Source organism: Podarcis gaigeae (assembly GCF_964106915.1).
Source record: "Podarcis gaigeae genome assembly, chromosome: 2".
Lineage (NCBI taxonomy): Eukaryota > Metazoa > Chordata > Lepidosauria > Squamata > Lacertidae > Podarcis > Podarcis gaigeae.
In genome coordinates, this window is record NC_139679.1 from 109,887,548 (window position 1) to 109,905,798 (window position 18,251).

General features: G+C 45.8%; 1 protein-coding gene and 1 long non-coding RNA gene across 2 annotated transcripts in view; both read right to left on the bottom strand.

The window, feature by feature from the left end:
- Positions 1-1,580: 1,580 nt before the first annotated feature.
- Positions 1,581-5,144, bottom strand: LOC310839837. The gene is made up of 3 exons (XR_014561682.1): positions 5,085-5,144; positions 3,405-3,524; positions 1,581-1,738 (listed from the first exon to the last, which is right to left on the bottom strand). It is a non-coding gene; the product is annotated as an uncharacterized lncRNA (long non-coding RNA).
- A 1,751-nt stretch (positions 5,145-6,895) lies between these two features.
- LOC310839495 (uncharacterized protein) overlaps positions 6,896-18,251 on the bottom strand; it is a 30,956-nt gene continuing 19,600 nt past the window's right edge. Inside the window, exons 4-7 of the mRNA XM_083728134.1 lie at positions 13,312-14,788; positions 10,821-10,984; positions 7,882-8,776; positions 6,896-7,524 (exon numbers count right to left, since the gene is read on the bottom strand). Of these exons, the coding sequence (XP_083584260.1) occupies positions 8,709-8,776; positions 10,821-10,984; positions 13,312-14,788 (1,709 nt within the window). The 3' untranslated portion in view covers positions 6,896-7,524; positions 7,882-8,708. The remainder of the gene's footprint in view (positions 7,525-7,881; positions 8,777-10,820; positions 10,985-13,311; positions 14,789-18,251) is intronic.

The window sequence follows — 18,251 nt, forward strand, 5'->3', positions numbered from 1 at the left end:
GCTGTTTTAAATAGCTTAGTACAACATTTGAGTCAGATTTTTTTTTTCTTGTTTTCCTGCTCTAAAAACTTTGTGTGTCTTTTGGTCAGGAGCGTCCTATGGAGCGAAAAATACGGTATATTGAATCAGTATTATCCTTACTTCAGTCCTACTAGTCAGTGATGTAACAGAGCAGATTTCCCTCAATATAGCAGGAAGCTTGTTTGCAGATTCGTTTGAATCTCTTTAATAATAATAATAATAATAATAATAATAATAATTTAGTTAAGTAATACAATCTGGCTTGCCCAGGTGGCTTATTCCTGGTGTTCCCTTTTATCCCTCTTAAAAGAATAAAGACACAAGTGTCTTTCCTTAAAAGTAACAAGTTTACTCACATTTCAGTTCACGATTTGATCCCTGAAAGGCAGGCTTTGCCTCATAGTTACATAACAATCTGTGAGTTCATCTCACATGGAGATTGAGCTCAGGTGCTGCTGACTGAGAGCCAGCAGACAGCAAAATTACATTAAGAGAACAAAATGGCCGCAGCAGAGCAGTAGGGCAGCAAGAGAGGAGAGCAAGAGAGAGAAAATGGCTGCATGACTCGGCTCTTTTATGGAGTCAGCCAGGGCCACACCCATCTCCCAGGTTACATGCAGGGGAGAATGCTCCAGACCAGTGAAACAGGAAGTTACACTGACTGGAGTAACATTCCCCCTGCCTGTGCCCACTCTGGGGAAATAAGGAATGTTGTATTTGACTGTTTCAATGGATTACATCCCACAAAAACTAAGAAAGTTAAACTATGGTTTACTGCAAGAAAAATAATTGCTTCCGCTAAATAGCTGCAATTCTGTAAAAAGTTAAGTATGAGCTTTTTAAACGTTATCACCAGTCATGAGGGTGCTGACACACCATACACTGAAAGCCCAATTTAACACAGAGACACCAAAGAAGCCTCAGAATTTTCTGGAACAATATGAGAGCCAAAGCACGGCCACCTTTCAAAATTCAGACTTGCCCAATTTTTGCAGTGCAGTTCTCCCACCAAACCATGTTTACCAAAATGCATATATTAGGCGAAAGCGTGGTTAAAAATGAATACATTAGTGAAAATAACATACAAAGTTGAAATATATTTGGGTAAATTCTTTCCAAAATGTATACAATTAAGCAAAACTGCATGCAAAGGTGTGTGTTATTCAGGAGCAGTTCAACCAAAAATGCTGATAGACTTCAAGGAGGGTGTGAAAAGTGAATAAATGTGCAAATTACTGCAGAAGTGTGGAGAACTAAATTTAAGATTGGGGTGGTGAGAAGCTGAGTACCCAAACTGACAAATCTCCCACGCCTATCTGCAAAGTCCAACTCTAATAAATATCTGTCAGGGTGCGACAGAGAGGGAGAAATGGGGACAAGAAGGAAAAGAAAGAGAAATTTAATGCTTATAGGCAAAGTTCATTGGCAAAGCTCAATCTCAGCCCCACTCTCAATCTGAGCATGCTCACACACTTTCACAGAGCATGCTGCTGTTTCAGCTGAAAATATCTAAGGATGCTGCATTTCCAGGGAACCCACACTTCAGATTTTGCCTGAGTTTTCTTTAAGCACTAGTGGAGATAACTCATCGAGTGGTTGCACATATCACGCTTGCAGCAAACAGTTTTTATAGAGGTTCCTTTTTGGCCTCTCGTGCTATGCATGCAGACCCTGTGACTGTTGGTGCAGCCTTCCAACCGGTACCTCACTTTTTCACCTGCAAAAAGATTGGGAAGGTGAGTAAAAGGAGAGAAGCAAGAACAGATGAGATTACAGAAGAAGAAGAAGAGGAGTTTGGATTTGATATCCCGCTTTATCACTAGCCGAAGGAGTCTCAAAGCGGCCAACATTCTCCTTTCCCTTCCTCCCCCACAACAAACACCTGTGAGGTGAGTGAGGCTGAGAGACTTCAGAGAAGTGGGACTGGCCCAAGGTCACCCAGCAGCTGCATGTGGAGGAGCGGAGACGCGAACCCGGTTCACCAGATTACGAGTCCACCGCTCTTAACCACTACTCCACACTGGCTCACCAGGTTCTCTCTAAGGCTGCAAACGTAAGCTTTGCGCCTCTCTCCCTAAGGGGTTTGGCAAGGAGTGCTAGGCCTCTGACAGGATGCTGGAGCCTTCTGCCTCATGAAGGAACCCTCTCTGGCACCCAGGGCGGGATGCTGAGGGGGCGGGATGAACCGCCCAGTGGCGTATGCGCAACGTCCATACGGACTGCGCACATGTGGCAGCCCGTACAGTCACCATGCGAGTGGCAGCCCATACAGATGCCGCGTGTGAGTGGCAATCCATACAGATGCATCCCATATGGACTATGTACACACAGCATACCATACGGACTGCACACGCGAGGAAGCCCATACTGTCGCTGTGTGAGTGGCAGCCCGTATGGACGCCCCACATACAGCGCCCATACTGACTGAGCATGCACCCTCGTCCACTCTACAGCTGGGGGGAGGCAGCGGGCCATCTTGGCACACACACCCCAGGGTGGCACCCGGGGCAAACTGCCCCCTCCGCCCCCCTTTCATACACCCCTGAGAAGGTGTTAGGAGGACTCTTGGACCCCATCTGAGCATCCCACCGCCCCACACCACCCCCCTAATCTGGGGAGAAGCTTCCCAGGCTTTGGGAAGGAGGCACCAGGTTTTCATACTTTAATAGACCAATTCCCCGGGAACATTTAGGAAGCTACTGCCCCTAGTCCACTGTCTTGCACATCACTGCTTTAAATGAGGATCAGGCAAATTTATAGAGGAGAGGACTATTGGTGGCTCTTCTGGACTGATCCAGCCTGCGTGCACGGCAAACATTTGAAGCACATTATTTCCCCAAAGATTCTGAGGTCCTGCAGTTGAGGATGTTGGGAACTGTAGCTCTGTGAGGGGCATACTAAATTTCCCAGGGTTATTTGCGGGGAGAGATGTGCTTTCAATGCTGCCCAGGAGGGAATACGTGTGACCTATCCAGACTAAGGGAGAGTTCTCTCTGTTCTTTTTTTCCTATCTACATATCTTTTTCTCCCTTCTTCTCCAGCCGTTCCGTTCTCTTTCCCACCTGCTTTTCCCATTTTATTTTTCAAACAAAACATTCTGTGCCTGTTGAGTCTGCTCTGTCCTTCCAGCCTTCTTTGATTTTTCTCTTTATTTATTTAAAAATTATTTATTACATTTGTGGGCGGTGGGGGGAATTCTCAAGGTCGTTTTGCTGTTGTTGGTCTGCAAAACTTAGGACACGCCTTGCCCTGCCCCAGGTCTGCCAATTCCTCCCTTTTGTACACAGATACTATGTTTAGCTACAAAAGCATGGAAATCGCCCTAACGGTTCAGAAAAAGCGTATAGCATTGCTCATAGCCAGCCGACATGAGTTCAACTTACCCTCATAGAAAGTGATAGAAATACACTGTTCGTTAGGTCTTGGGAAACATACGTTTACTTTGTTAGCACAGCCATATTCGGGGGTATCCCTCATACAGTAGCGGCACTTCAGGCTGTAGGCTGCAATGGCAAAATGTTGGAAATGGCATTCAAAACAGTATGACCCCCTACCCTCCAACATTTCTCCAATGAAAATAGGGATGTCCTATTCTGTTGTTGTTGTTGCTGCTGCTGCTGCTGCTGCTGCTGTTGTTGTATTTATACACCGCGCATCTTACTGGGTTGCCCAGCCACTGTGGGCAGCTTCCAACATATATAAAAACATAATAAAACAGTAAACAGTAAACTTTCCTTATACAGGGCTGACTTTAGATGTCTTCTAGAGGTTATATAGTTACTTAGCTCCTTGGCTTGCGCCATACCCTCCAGCGTTTCTCCAATGAAAATAGGGACGTCGTAAGGAGAAGCAGGAAAACAAACCAGAAAACGGGATGGCTTCTGTAAATCCGGGAAAAATAGGGACACTTGGAGGGTCTGTGATTTTCACTGAAGACAATTGTAGGGTTGTAGGCTTCTAGATGGGAGGCCTACCGCTAACATTTTGATTATTTATTTGTATGGCTCAGTTATTCCATACACAGCTGCATAGTCCACATCCTTGCCTAATGCTACATGTGAATAACAGCACGGGCGTGCAGCTCAAATGTTTGTGTTAGTACTGGTACTAACCAGATCATACATTTGTTGAATGTGCCATGTGAACACCCCATACAAAATGAATCTATGTGTGTACAACTAGATGCATGTAAGGCAAGGATGGGGACGATGCATGTGTTGCTGCTGCCCTGTCCCTGCTGGTGGAATCCTCTTTGGCACAAAATGGCTCCCAGGGCAAAATAACCGTCAGGGACTGGGCAGAGGAGGAATGGTGGAGACCGCCTCCCCAGCCTGACCCTTCCAGAGAAGAGGAAGACAGTTCAGAATCACAACAGGGGTTTGCGGGAGGTCACAGCTCAGAGGCAGATGAGGGGGGGAGCTGGGAAATAATGGGAGAGGAGAAGGAGGCAGAGCTGGAGCAGCTGGCTGACATGCTATCACTAGAAAGCATTCCAGGCCTACCATCTCCCAGAAGCCAGCGAGCCTTGAAAGTAGGTGAGCAAAGAGCTCAAAGGCAGAGGGCACTTGTCAGCACCCATAGGGATGATGAATGAGGAAGTGGGAGAGATGGGGAGAGGGTGGAGTCACTCGGGACAATGCCATTATCCAAGAGGCTGGGTTCTGTAGCCTCTCTGTGTAAATACCGAATAAAAAGCAGACGGTAAGAACATTCCTTGTCTTTGTACGTTCCAGGGCAACCGGCAGTGGGAGTCACGGGCAACAGCCTGACAATAACACAGGGGGAACCAGAGCATTCACCTTACAACCCTACAATCGGTAGGTGTTAGGCAAAAGAGAAGGTATCATGGAACCCATGGTGCAGAAGGCACCAAGACTAGGGGAATGAGACAGAAAGTGTTGTGGGACTGGGCATAGGGACAGGGTCAATCCGATTTCAGGTGTGCTTGGAAACCAGTTAAGCCCTGTCCCAGTGTTGAGGGACGTGGCTTGTTTTATTTCCCAGCCTGTCTGATTCAATCCAGGTGGGAGTGGGGAGTTTGCTGATTGCGATTTAGAACATACCTGAGAGGGCAAAGCAAAGCAGAGCACAGGCTGTGAAGGAGAAACCCCTCGTCATGCTGGTCTTCCAGGCTAGATCTCTGGCAGGCAAGACGCTGTGGTGAAGAAAAGGGAGGGTATAAAGGTAGTAAAGTAAAAAAGAAATAATTAACATGTGTGCTCCAGACGCAGGGACGATGACTCCACCCTAGTACCTAGCCAAGGGGTGGAGGAGGGATTCATTACTGGCTTAGCATGGCTGCTTCGACTTTTGGGGATTCAGTCTTCTCCTGGATACTTGTGTGTGTGTACCCACAGGAAGAGGCCCCTAGGAGTGCATTAAGGCCAACCGCATTAAGACCAGTGGTGTAGCATGGGGGCTCCACTGGGAAGGGGGCTCCACTGGGAAGTCACAAAATTTCAATACCTGGTGCTGCCTCAATACAGTTGCATGATTCCACTGCTGGGCTCCGTTGAAAACTGCTTCTCCATGCAAACCAGGAAGTGACCTCTCCAGACAATGGAACGACTCTTCTTTTCTTATCTCTGCAGCTGAATGTGCATGTGTACTCCGTCTGTTTCCCTCCCACCCACTCATCTGCGCAGCCCCGAGGGCTGGCAATGCATGCTACGCCACTGGTTAAGACAAAGGAAGCTGCATCTTCAAAGTCTATGCCTATACCGACCCATGGGGCTACCCCGGTTTTCTCCTACTGCAAAATGAATTATACCATGCTTCCTTTCCATCAAGCTGCAGTGGTGACCCCTACTTGGAGGCTGGTCCTTAGCCATGAGATACGGCCATCCCAGAAGCGGACAGGCAGTCATTATTTACCCTTTTATTTATTTCAGAATATTTGTAAGCTGCTGTCTACACTTCCTGGTGGTGGCTCTCTGAGGTTTCAGGCAAGGAGCCTTTCCCAGCCCTGTCTGTAGATGCTGGGCGTTGAGATTGGGACCTTCTACATGCAAGGCGAAGGGACACGGGTGGCACTGTGGGTTAAACCACAGAGCCTAGGACTTGCCAATTAGAAGGTCTGTGGTTTGAATCCCCGCGACGGAGTGAGCTCCCGATGCTCGGTCCCTGCTCCTTCCAACCTAGCAGTTCGAAAGCACGTCAAAGTGCAAGTAGATAAATAGGTACCGCTCCAGCAGGAAGGTAAACGGTGTTTCTGTGCGCTGCTGTGGTTTGCCAGAAGCGGCTTAGTCATGCTGGCCACATGACCCAGAAACTGTCCGCCGGCTCCCTCGGCCAATAAAGCGAGATGGGCGCCGCAACCCCAGAGTCGGCCACAACTGGACCTAATGGTCAGAGGTCCCTTTACCTTACATGCAAGACAGATGTTCCACCACTGAGCTATGGCTCTTCCCTTAGAATCTTAGCAGTGTATTACAACAATAAAAGTGCATTTTTATTATTTTTATTATTATTATTATTATTATTATTATTATTATCACTCCTACTATTACTATTACTGCAAGTCTGCTCAGACATATAGTTTAGATACCTGCACTGGTTTTTTAAGTTTTGCTGAGGCTAATGTGTGTTTTAATGACCCCCTTTTAATGATTGCCCTGTGGATTTGGGCTGTGTTTTCTCTACAGCAGTGATTCCCAAACTTGGGTCTCCAGCTGTTTTTGAACTCCAGTTCCCATCATCCCTGCTCAATGGTTCTGCTAGCTAGGGATGGTGGGAGTTGTAGTCCAAAAACAGCTGGAGACCCGAGTTTGGGAAACACTGACCTACAGTTTTATTATGTGCACCACTTAGAGAGCTCTTTGATTAAGTGGTTTAGGAAATCTTTCTCAGTAAATAAACAAATAAGAACAGTGCCTCGAAGAGAATTTTTATTTACACATCACATGCGCCGAATGCAGTCTGTCAGCTAGAAGTACACAAAGGTTTAACCAGAGCAATCCATAATCTTTTGTGTGACCTCAGTTTCATTTGAGGCACCTCGGAGAGGTTTGTTCTTGATGTAGGAGAAGAGCCTTGGAATGGCATTTGAGAAGCCGCACTTCTGAGCCACCCCCAGCTCTCTTCAGTTCAATCATTTGGAAGCTGCATGTGTACCATACATGCCCTGACTTTGAAATAAACTCAGATTGTTCTGGCAAACTGAGCACCCTTCATAGACATCAGAGCAACTGAGCGTTCTGTTCTAGTGGTGGGTGAGAATAACTGGCTTCTGGGAGATTTCAGTAGTTGCCTCAGGAGCATTTGATAAGCATTCCCAGGACCAACAGAATTGATGTGTGGAAAGGAGAACAGATCAAAAGGTAGGGAAAGAACAGGAGAGAAGATCCACCAACCACAAGGTGAGAACGCAACATGGGCAGAACTTGTGCTTGAATAACCTATACATTAATTAATCCGGACCAGAAATCTTCAGGAAAACAATGCTAACACTGACAAAATGGTTCTAGACTTCGCTTGGCATCAGCCATTCCCCCGTGATGTCTACTGTGGGAGTCATAAAGCCAAGGCAGAGGCTTGTAAATACCACAGGGTGCCCCCTGACCTCGGCTGACCGGCACTCTGTGCTTTACAATGTATTAGGACCTTAGATGGAGTTGTGTTTCCTCTGGGCAGTGTTTCCTTATATGGAGAGGGGAGTGTCAAACCTTGACCAGGCATGTAACGTGAGACATTGCCAGATGACCATGCGGTTGGTGAGGACAAAGGATAATAAAAGTGACCGGGGAGGAGAGAGGTTTGAAGGAGCTACCCGGCCATTATGAAAATACTCGCTGCCTCTCTGAGTCTTCTTTCTATGCTATGCTAAGCACCATCTATGACAGCAGGACTCCGTCAGTCTACATCAGCTTGCCTCTCATCCTGATTTCACAGAGATGTATGTTTCCCTGTCCCTGTTCTGGCCATGGAGACACCATGAATGGCAATAATTCTGAGGCATGGAGAAACTCCTCGTGGAACTACCAATCTTATGTCATGTAGACACAATGGATCTAAGTGGATCCAGCAGAATTAATCTGAGCTTTGAAAAGCACATAGAGATGAAAGAGGAAGTGAGAAAGAGTGTCATTCTTCCAACTTCCTCTTTCAGCTCTATGTACGTTCTGCAGATACCCAGAGATTCAAATTCCACCCAGATCACAGTGCTCATGCTATGCAAGGAAGCAGGGAAAGCACGGGGTGGGAGTTACCTTCCTTCCCTGGTGTTACATAGTAACATAGTAACAATGAGAAATTAATTGTCCTTTAGCTCCAAGGCACAGCTCCTCAATATACGAGGCTTTGCAAAATTCAGGAAGTGAATTCAGGCTGCCAGATAACCTGTTGCTTGCAGAATAAAGCAAAAGTGATTGAAAAGAAGCCACTATCATTCATAGCTGCTGGATATGTCATTTCCCCCCTCATAATTAACATGTGGATGTTGTGGAGGAAAATGTTGTGGCATTCGAAAATGATGGTCCCAATGGCTTATCTTGTTCTAACCCGGCATTAAGTTCCATTTCTCATTCAACATCATCTCACAATGAAGAGCAAACCATTATATTTGCAAATGGGCACCAATCCTACAAAGCGAGGGCTTTGCTGAAGTGTTTCTAGGCATGTCTTCACCCTCTCAATTTGATTCACACTTGATGTAAGCTATTTTTGCATTCTGCCCTTTTTTTTTTTTGTTAAGTTCTGGTCTTATTCTTCATATCTTCCTCCAAAATGGATTCAGAGGAGTCTTCTTGGACTTTTTCTGCAAAATAAAAAAAGCAATTGGTAAAATGATTCTCCACAGAGAGCCAAACAACCCTTCATGCAAGAGACTGGGTACAACTCAACTTCCATTTTTAACTGAAATGCATCCACAATGGACAGCCAATCACTTTCAACCAAAGGTTGGGGGGTTCATTCCTTTCCTTCTGCTGCTCCCTCCTTACCCAAGTTTTGATAATTTTAAAAGGGGTATACCTAAGACGACAGGGACGCGGGTGGCGCTGTGGTCTAAACCACAGAGCCTAGGGCTTGCCAATCAGAAGGTTGGCGGTTCAAATCCCCGTGATGGGATGAGCTCCCATTGTTCTGTCCCAGCTCCTGCCCACTTAGCAGTTCAAAAGCATGTCAAGTGCAAGTAGTAAAATAGGTACTGCTCCGGCAGGAAGGAAAATGGTGTTTCCGTGCGCTGCTCTGGTTTCACCAGAAGCAGCTTAGTTGTGCTGGCCACATGACCCAGAAGCTGTCTGCAGACAAATGCCGGCTCCCTCGGCCTGTAAAGCGAGATGAGCGGCGCAACCCCAGAGTTGACCGCGACTGGACCTAAAGGTCAGGGGTACCTTTACCTTTTTATACCTAAGACGGGAAGGTAAACGGCATTTCCGTGCGCTGCTCTGGTTCACCTGAAGCAGCTTAGTCATGCTGGCCACATGACCCAGAAGTTGTTGTGAGGTTTTGACCAGCTTCGGCCCATCTCTGAAGCTGACACAGGCTCGCTATCTTGAGCCCAAACAGTGTAGTCCACACAGCGGAAGGATGAGCAGTATGTGCAACATTCTTAATTTTTTATTTACACTTCTATGCTGAGAGAACACAAACATGCATCTTGCCTCTGCGAGAGCAGAGAAGCAACTCCTCTCGGAAACAAAGAACACCGAGAGAAAACAGTGAAAAACAGGAAACCAGTGAACGTCACATCCAGTCTCCCATTCCCGTGGGAACCCAACAGTACTCTGACTGTGGAATGCAAAACAATGTCCCGTGACAAGCATTTCGCTGCACAGTGAAGGAAATAGAAACCAACAGTTGTATGCCGGCTCGCTCAGCCAGTAAAGCAAAATGAGCGCCGTAACCCCAGAGTCGTCCGCAACTGGACCTAATGGTGAGGGGTCCCTTTACCTTTACTTTTACCTTTACCAAGATGGTTGCATCCCGGTGGGGTAGAGCGAGAGGTCACCAGGAAGGAGCCAGGGAGAAGCAGGAGGGAGTGGAGGAATAGATAGCGAGAGGTGGCGGTGAAAGGAAGTGCAGGAAGCAGACATAAGCCAAGGTGACTAGGGAGAAGGGCTGCCATTGATACAAAAGAAGGCAATAACTCTAGGGAAGAGAGAAGAACTGGCAAGCCCTTCACCAAAGGAGCCATAAAAAGAGAGCTAGATGAAAGAAAAGGCCGAAGAGATGGACTAGGGATGGATGAATATGTCAATTTCAGTTTCTCCTTTTTTCCAATTCTCAGTTCATTTCTCCACATTCCCACACCAGTTTGCATTGCCCCCCTACACACAATAAAACACCAAAAACAAATTCCTCATGGAAATTCATCAATATTGTAATGCAGATTTCTCCTAATGTACGCAATTCTACAATACAATTTGCCCCCAAAACAATGCAATTTTGTAATTTATTTGCACTAATAGACGCACACATCCCACTAATGGGAAAAGCTGGATAACTGCATTACAAAATTCAAAGAAGTGCAAATTTTCAAGCGTGGCTGTGTTTTGGTTCTCACATTGTTTTTTAAAAAAAATAGAATTAGGAAGGCTCGTCATTCAATGTGAACTTTCTCCCCCATCTCTAGAGGCGAGAGAAACACTACCTTAGCAGGAAAGTTGATTCTGACATAGACAGAGCGGGCAGAACTTGTGTGCCTTGTTGTCCACTGGAAATATTGCCAAAAAATGCTACAAAGAGGAACTGGCATGGGACCCCACTGCAACAACACTATAAATGTGACAAGACCTAAGTCAGTACTAACTGTTGCTGAACTGAGCCCAAACTTCTTCAGCCAAAGGACCTGGACTTACTTGAGAGTGTTGAGTTGAATATATGAGCTGCCAGGAAATCGCAGTGGTGGGCAGGAGACGGCTTCCTGATCTCAGGTGGCCCTGCGCTGATGTGGAAGAAGTTCTCCTCTGTGGCATTGTAGAGCGGCCATTGCACCTCATTGGGCACGGACCCAGTGGGGTTCCTGTGGAGGAAACAAAAAAAAACCACAGTCCAGATCCAAATCTTCTTTTTAAGCCAAAGGCCATTGTGACATTAACATATGAGAGTGCTGGAGGTGAAATAGTTAAACAAGTTACCCAATCAGAACCCAGGGGGTGGAGTCAGAGGGACTATAAAAGCAGCTCTGGGAGGGGCGAAAGGGGAGTTCGTTGGGAGTTGGGTGGTTGGTTGGAGTGGGAGTGAATTGGGATAGAGTCTGTGGGTAGGTTGAGTTAGTGCAGTGAAATAAGCTGAGTCAGGAACAGTTAGGAGCTAGGAAGACAAGTAAATATCTGAGAGGTGGTTTAGTGAGTGAGAGCCAGTAGTGGAAGTTATAGGTCTGGATAGGCACCCTATGATTGTAATTGACCGATACCATTTATGAAACCACACACTTGTTAAACTGCAATAAATAAACAGAAGTTTATGTTCCAATTCTAACCTGACTGGACTCAGTATTGGCCCAGGTAGGGCCTGGGTGGTGGCAGTGAGAAATAAAATGTGGCGCAGGGATCAAAATCTTCTTTTTAAGCCAAAGGCCATCAATAGCACAAAACAAAGAGAGAGAAAATCACTCATAGCATTATAAAAACAAAAATGGCACGTCTACACTGCGATAATAGCACACTACAAAAAAAGTCAAACCCTATCATTTATCATTTGACTCAATTCCTCAGGGCCCCGCTTTCATTGCTTGGAATTGTGCTGGCAGTCAACCCTATGAGATTTGGCCCATTCCTTTTTATTAGATGGAATTAGAGATAGGAGGCCAGCTATATCAAATACGATCCAGTGAGTCTAGCTTCCCAGGAGGTCCTCTTCTGCCCAATCCATTTTTCCCCCATCCACTGCGCTTTGGAATTCTGTCTCGGCCACTATATTATTTTTATTTCTATCCCACCTTTTCCCCAGATCAGGACCCAACGTGGCTTACACAAATAAAAACAAGCACACAGAGATAAAATACAATATCATATAAAATATAGTTTTTAAAAAGTGATTAAATTCTAATAGAATTAAAACAATACATAAGCAAATCAATTGGATTACAGATAGTAAAAATCTATCTGGAATACTAAGCGGTGCAATATGAAATACACTACAGCTGGTGGTTCACGCTGACATTAGCCCTGCTCCACAGAAATCCCTCTGATTGCCCTAATGTACCTGGAAAAGGAACACTATTCGTTTTTGCCAAGGTAAGTATTCCCCAACACTTTGATTATGTGCTTTTTGTTGAACTGGCAACAGTTCCTGGAAATCTAAATCCAAAATACGTTGCCTCGCTAAATCCGAGGCTTTCTTTTCTCCTTCCATCAACCAAAAAAAAAAAAATCACATCAAATGAGAACCCTGCTATGGTAATCAACGTATGGCCTAGAAATCACGGTCATATTTCATCAGTGCCAAACGTGTCAGCCAAAATAGCTGACATTCCATCTTCAACCATCTTTTGCAAAGGTTAGTTGGTTATTTCAACTCACATCCCACCATAGCCCTGAAATTGCCAGTGGTAATAAAAATATGATATAACATGTTGCTGTTTTTTAAAGTATCAGTAGGGTTTTTTAAAAAACAGATAAACAAATCAAAAGTGCATATCAGTCACATTAAAACATATCAAGGCCAGCTATTATTATTATTAATAATAATAATTTTTGTACCTCACCCATCTGACTAGGTTGCCAGTTCAGACTGAGCAGGGGGGGGGAAATCCCTGTCTATTATTATTTTTAATAGCATTTGCTTCTTCAGAAGGTCTCAAGACCCCAAGAGGGTGAAAGAGATGATTTGGGAAGCTCCTTATACATAACTGGACCCCTATGTCCCTGGAATTGAGCTAGGGGCTTTTTCCAATTAACAGGCAGTTTGCCAGTGAGAAGAAGGGGGAAAAACACCAAAGGAAGATACATGTCTTTTGTTTAAGACAGAGACTGGAAACTGTCCAGCTGTCCAGCTATTTGTTGACAGGAACTCCAGCTCCCATCAGCCCCAGCCAGCATGGCCAATGGTCAAGGATGATAAGAGTTGTAGTCTAGCAACATCTGAAGGGCCACAAGTTCTCCATCCCTGAGTTAGGCCTTTGAGCTTTTCTCTAAAACCTGCCCCTCTATACTGAAACTTGATGTGGCAGTGCCCTCGTCAAAGATACCGAGAAAATGAATGAAAGACCTTGGGAGGTTCAGGTAGAACCTTGGGATGTAGAGTGCCCAGAGCAAGGACTATCAGACTATGTCTAGAACATCCAGGGTCAAGTTGATTGTATGAGTTGTGTTTGAGGCTTTAGAACAAGAGCTGTGAATGCCTTACCCGCTTCTAGCAAACTCCGCCCAATAGCGCATCATCTTGAGGCTCAAAGGGGCGTCAGCTTCCATGTTTGTTTGATTTACCCTCTGTAGCGACGACAGAGTTCCAAACAGGTAAGGCACCTCAACTCCATGGGCTGCTCCCATCCACTCCTGCCAAATGGAGCCAGAGATGTGGTGGTTGAAGGAGTAGGTGTACACAGGGCTCCCACCTGCTGCCATCTTTTCAGCTGCTTCAGCCAATGGGCACAAAAAGTAATAATCTCTGCACAGTTGGACCATGGCCCCGTGGTACTTTTCTGGCCCATGGCCATCTTCAGCATACTTCAGCGCTACAGTGTTGGCAACATCTTCTTCCAAAGACATTTCGAACAATGTCATTGTTTCCTTCAAGAGCTGCTCCCAAGTTGACGCTCTGTCATCTTCTATGCGATCCGAGAGACCGCTTAGTGCAAAGACAGACCCATCCTCGCCGGTGATGCCTATGAGCAATGGTTTTGCCTGAAGGAGCCCACTCTGCAGAAGTTTCCTTGGCTCATCCAGAAGGAAGTCCCCATCTGTGGTGGGGTAGAATCGATGCATCAAAAGTTGGAACATTCCCCTATCCATTTCCTTCTCCTGTAGGCAGCGCAGCGCCACACTGTGATTCCGATCGTCGCAGCCCAGCCGCTGACTCGCTTTCAAGGAGCGCAACTTGCAATGCTCAGGATCCTTCCAAGCCCAGGGTGCATTGGGAGCTCCACTCTGCACCACAGCGCGGGCAAAAAGGGGTTGGCTTGCAGGTGAGAGGAGGTGAAACCCCACAGAGGCTGCTCCCGCACTGTGGCCAAAGAGGGTCAGCTGAAGAGGGTCCCCACCAAAGACAGCTGCGTTCTCCTTCACCCACTTCAGAGCTAGCTGTTGGTCCCACAGCCCCATGTTTCCTGGGACCTCGGGCGGGAGGAACAGAAAGCCGAAGAATGCCAACCGATAATTCATGGAAACCACAATGATGTTCTCAGTAGCAGCCAGAAGTGCTCCGTTGTACAAGTCTAAGGAACTGGCACCAACCAGAAATCCCCCGCCGTGGATCCAGACAAGGACAGGAACCGGTGCAGAAGGCCGGGGGTGAGGCACCCAGACATTGAGAAAGAGACAGTCCTCTGAATGTGGCGCGTTGGCAACCCACATTTTGTTGAAAGGCCATTGAAAATCGGTCGTCTGGAAGCAAGCCTTTCCAAAGTCGGTGACCTCCAAGACATGGCTCCATGGCTGGTGGGGAAGGGGCTTTTGGAAGCGCAGCTTCCCCAGGGGGGGTTCAGCATAAGGGATACCGAGGTAGGAAGTGACGGAGGCAGAGCCAACCGGGACTCGCTTGCCTTTGATAGGGCCGCTGCTGGTCACCACCACTATGTCATCTTCAGAGGCAGAGCTGGAATTCAGGAGGGAGAGGGAGAGGAAGAGGCCCAAGGATGCCTGGAGGAGAGTAGGCATTGCAGAAGCTGAAAGAAAGGTGACCCAGGCACAGTTACACCTTGGCTCTGATCCAAAGTGACATACACAACCCCCCCCCCCTTTTTAAATAAAATAAAATAAATAGACCCCAGCATATCGACCGTATTGTGTGGGAGAAGACAGGCGAAAACCCTTCTGTCCACCCAATCCCCTTCTGGATATCAGTGGACTATAGGTGTGTTAAAAAAAACTTGGCATCAGAGGGACAGCTTCCATGTAAGTACTGGGAATTGCACGTGGACTGTTGTTGCTATGTACTGAAGTTCTCACCCTGGGCCAGCAGGGGGATACTGTAGATAGTTTTCACTCAGGTCCACATGTGCAAATAAGGAACTGAAAGTGACGTTCAGTGATTGGATAGTTACAGAAAGTTGTTACTGTTGCTTTGTAGTTGAGATCTATATAAGCAGGTTGGCTGAACCCTTCAGTTCAGTTCAGTTCTGGCCTGTGAATAAAGAAGAGCTGTTTGAAGAATCGCTGCATCGTCTGATATGTTCACCCACAACTTAACAGTTGTGCGCTGGTCCTACATGTGTGCTTCCCATAGGCTTCTGGTTGCTCACTATGAGAACAGAATGTTGGACTAGATGGGCCATTGGCTTGATCCAACAGAATATTTTATTTGGTGGGGAGGGAGGGAGGAAAGGGAGCCATGACAGTGAGATCAATGCACATCTCTACCTGGAGCCCACAAAAACCAGCACTGATCCTGAAAGCATAGGAACATTTTAAATGTACAGTTGTACCTTGGAAATCGAACGGAATCTGTTCGGACGTCCATTCGACTTCCAAAACGTTCGAAAACCAAATTGCTGCTTCTGATTGGCTGCATGAAGCTCCTGCAGCCAATTAAAAGCCATGGAAGCCCTGTCAGATGTTCCGCCTCCAAAAATAGTTCGCAAACCAGAACAGTCATTTTGCGACGTTCGGGAGCCAAAACGTTCAGGAACTAAGCTGTTCTAAAACCAAGGTACGACTCTGTCAGCAAGCAAACATTCACAGAAGTCCAATAAGAGAGGTCATATATCTATTGTTTGTGAGGGGTGTTGGGGGGTTGCTGCTATTGCTTCTGTTGCTGGTGGTGGTTTTTTGTATCATTATTTTAGATCTTGTGGTTTATGTGAAAATTGTCCAGTTTGGATGTGTATTTTTTGACAATTTTATTTATATTTTCTGACTACTTTTGTTCTGTATTTTCCTCATGTTTCAAGCCACATGGACCATGGTTTAAATTGTGGGAAGGTGGCATACATATAAAATGATTTATGTATGGACGCGCACCAAATTCATTTTTGTATGCCAACAACAAAGTTCACACAAAAAAAGAACATACACGTGTTTTTGCGACAATGTTTTGGATGGTACCAATTCTCACCTACCAATCTTCATACAGAAGGAATATTATTCCAGTAAAGATGAGCAGGTCTAGGGGAATGGCAAGGCCGGTTGTGTAATTCCTTGAGCTGGAATCTTCTAACATCTAATTTCCACTGAAGCTGAAAGTGGGCAACTCAGTTTACAGACTTTGAACTCCTTAACAAAGACGTTGCAGTCACCTCATACCTTGATTTTGTTCACCTCTTTCTCTTTTTTTCTTTTGAGGGCACAAGTCCCAATCCATAGACCCTCACACACACATGTCCAAGACTTACAGCATGATACAGGGTTAACTTCCCAAATGTTAAACAACTGGAACAAAACGAAGCAAGAAGCTATGGTGCTAGAATGCAGGATTCCTGACTTCCTTTCTTGTGCCACGTTTACTGTCATCTCCCCACTCCCAGGTTTGTTCCCCGCTTCTCATCCCACTCTTGGAGGCATCTAAACCTTCTGCGTCTTGAAGACTCACCTCCTTTATCCCCGGTGGGGTTCTGCTGCTCCTTGGTATCCTCTGCAGCTCAATCCAAAGGGGAAAGGTGGATACTGAGACTTATAGGACACTTCCAGCTCTCGCAAATAACACCCAGTGAGAAGGCAGCTGCCAATATGTGTGTATGCAAAGGGCAGTGACCGCCAGGCTCTGCCTTCTCCAGGGGACGAGGCATCTTAGGTAAGAGTACACATCAGAGGGCACAGAGGGAGAGCTGTAGCGTGCAACAACAACAAAATGGGTTTCATGGTTATGCAAAGTCTCTGGCCTTTTGGACATAAAGAAATGCAAGTTATGAAGTACAGTGGTACCTTGGGTTAAGTACTTAATTCGTTCCGGAGGTCTGTTCTTAACCTGAAACTGTTCTTAACCTGAAGCACCACTTTAGCTAATGGGACCTCCTGCTGCTGCCGCGCCACTGGATAACGATTTCTGTTCTCATCCTGAAGCAAAGTTCTTAACCTGAAACACTATTTCTGAGTTGGTGGAGTCTGTAACCTGAAGCATATGTAACCTGAGGCGTATGTAACCTGAGGCACCACTGTAGTGGGTTGACAAAGCAGACGACACAGAGATTTCTCTAAGTAGTTCTTTATAAGTAAGCTGGAACTAAACCGAACTGAACACAGCTCAGCCGGCCTGCTTTTATAGGCAGCCGGCTCTCACATTGTAACAACAACAGCCCAGGGTTTCCCGCCTAAATTAACTGGCGTGGACCTGAGTGAAAACTACATACACAATCCCCCCTGGTGGCCAGGGTGAGAACTTCAATACATAACACAAGTATATGTGAACATAGGCATCCGTGGACAAGCATTGAAGAACATCAAAAGCCAGGTTGAGTTTGAATAGTGAGGGCAGATGGATATTTATTTATTGAGCATGCAATGTCCCCCCAATGAGATGTCCTGTAGCAGGGCCATATCAAGGGTTGTTGCTGCCTGAGGTAAAGGACAAGATGTCTGAAGTGCTGGGGGTGTTTCCTGTGTGCCCCAAACTGTTCAGTTGCAATCCTTTGAAGCAAGTAAAATCCTCAGTGATACAATGGGCAATAGCTATTGGTCATAATATAGATATGGAAGCATGGGAACGATTGTGGAATATGGATATAAAATTTAGAGCATGTTATGATCCAAGAGAAAATTATATGAAAATGATATATCGATGGCAAAAAAATGTATAAATCCAAATCAAATAAGTGTTGGAAATGTAAAGAGAAAGAAGGTTATTTTTATCATATGTGGTGGTCTTGTAGTGAGGTTAAGGGAAGTATTTTTTGACGTTTTTATTTATTGTTTCTGACTACTTTTGTTCTGTATTTTCCTCATGTTTCAAGCCACATGGAGCATGGTTTAAATTGTGGGAAGGTGGCATACAAATAAAATGTATGGACGTGCACCAAATTCATTTTTGTATGTCGACAACAATATTCACAAAATAAAGAACATATACGTGTCTTTGCGACAATGTTTTTGATGGTACCAATTCTCACCTTACCAATCTTCATACAGAAGGAATATTATTCCAGTAAAGATGAGCAGGTCTAGGGGAACGGCAAGGCTGATTCCCCTTTTTTTGCA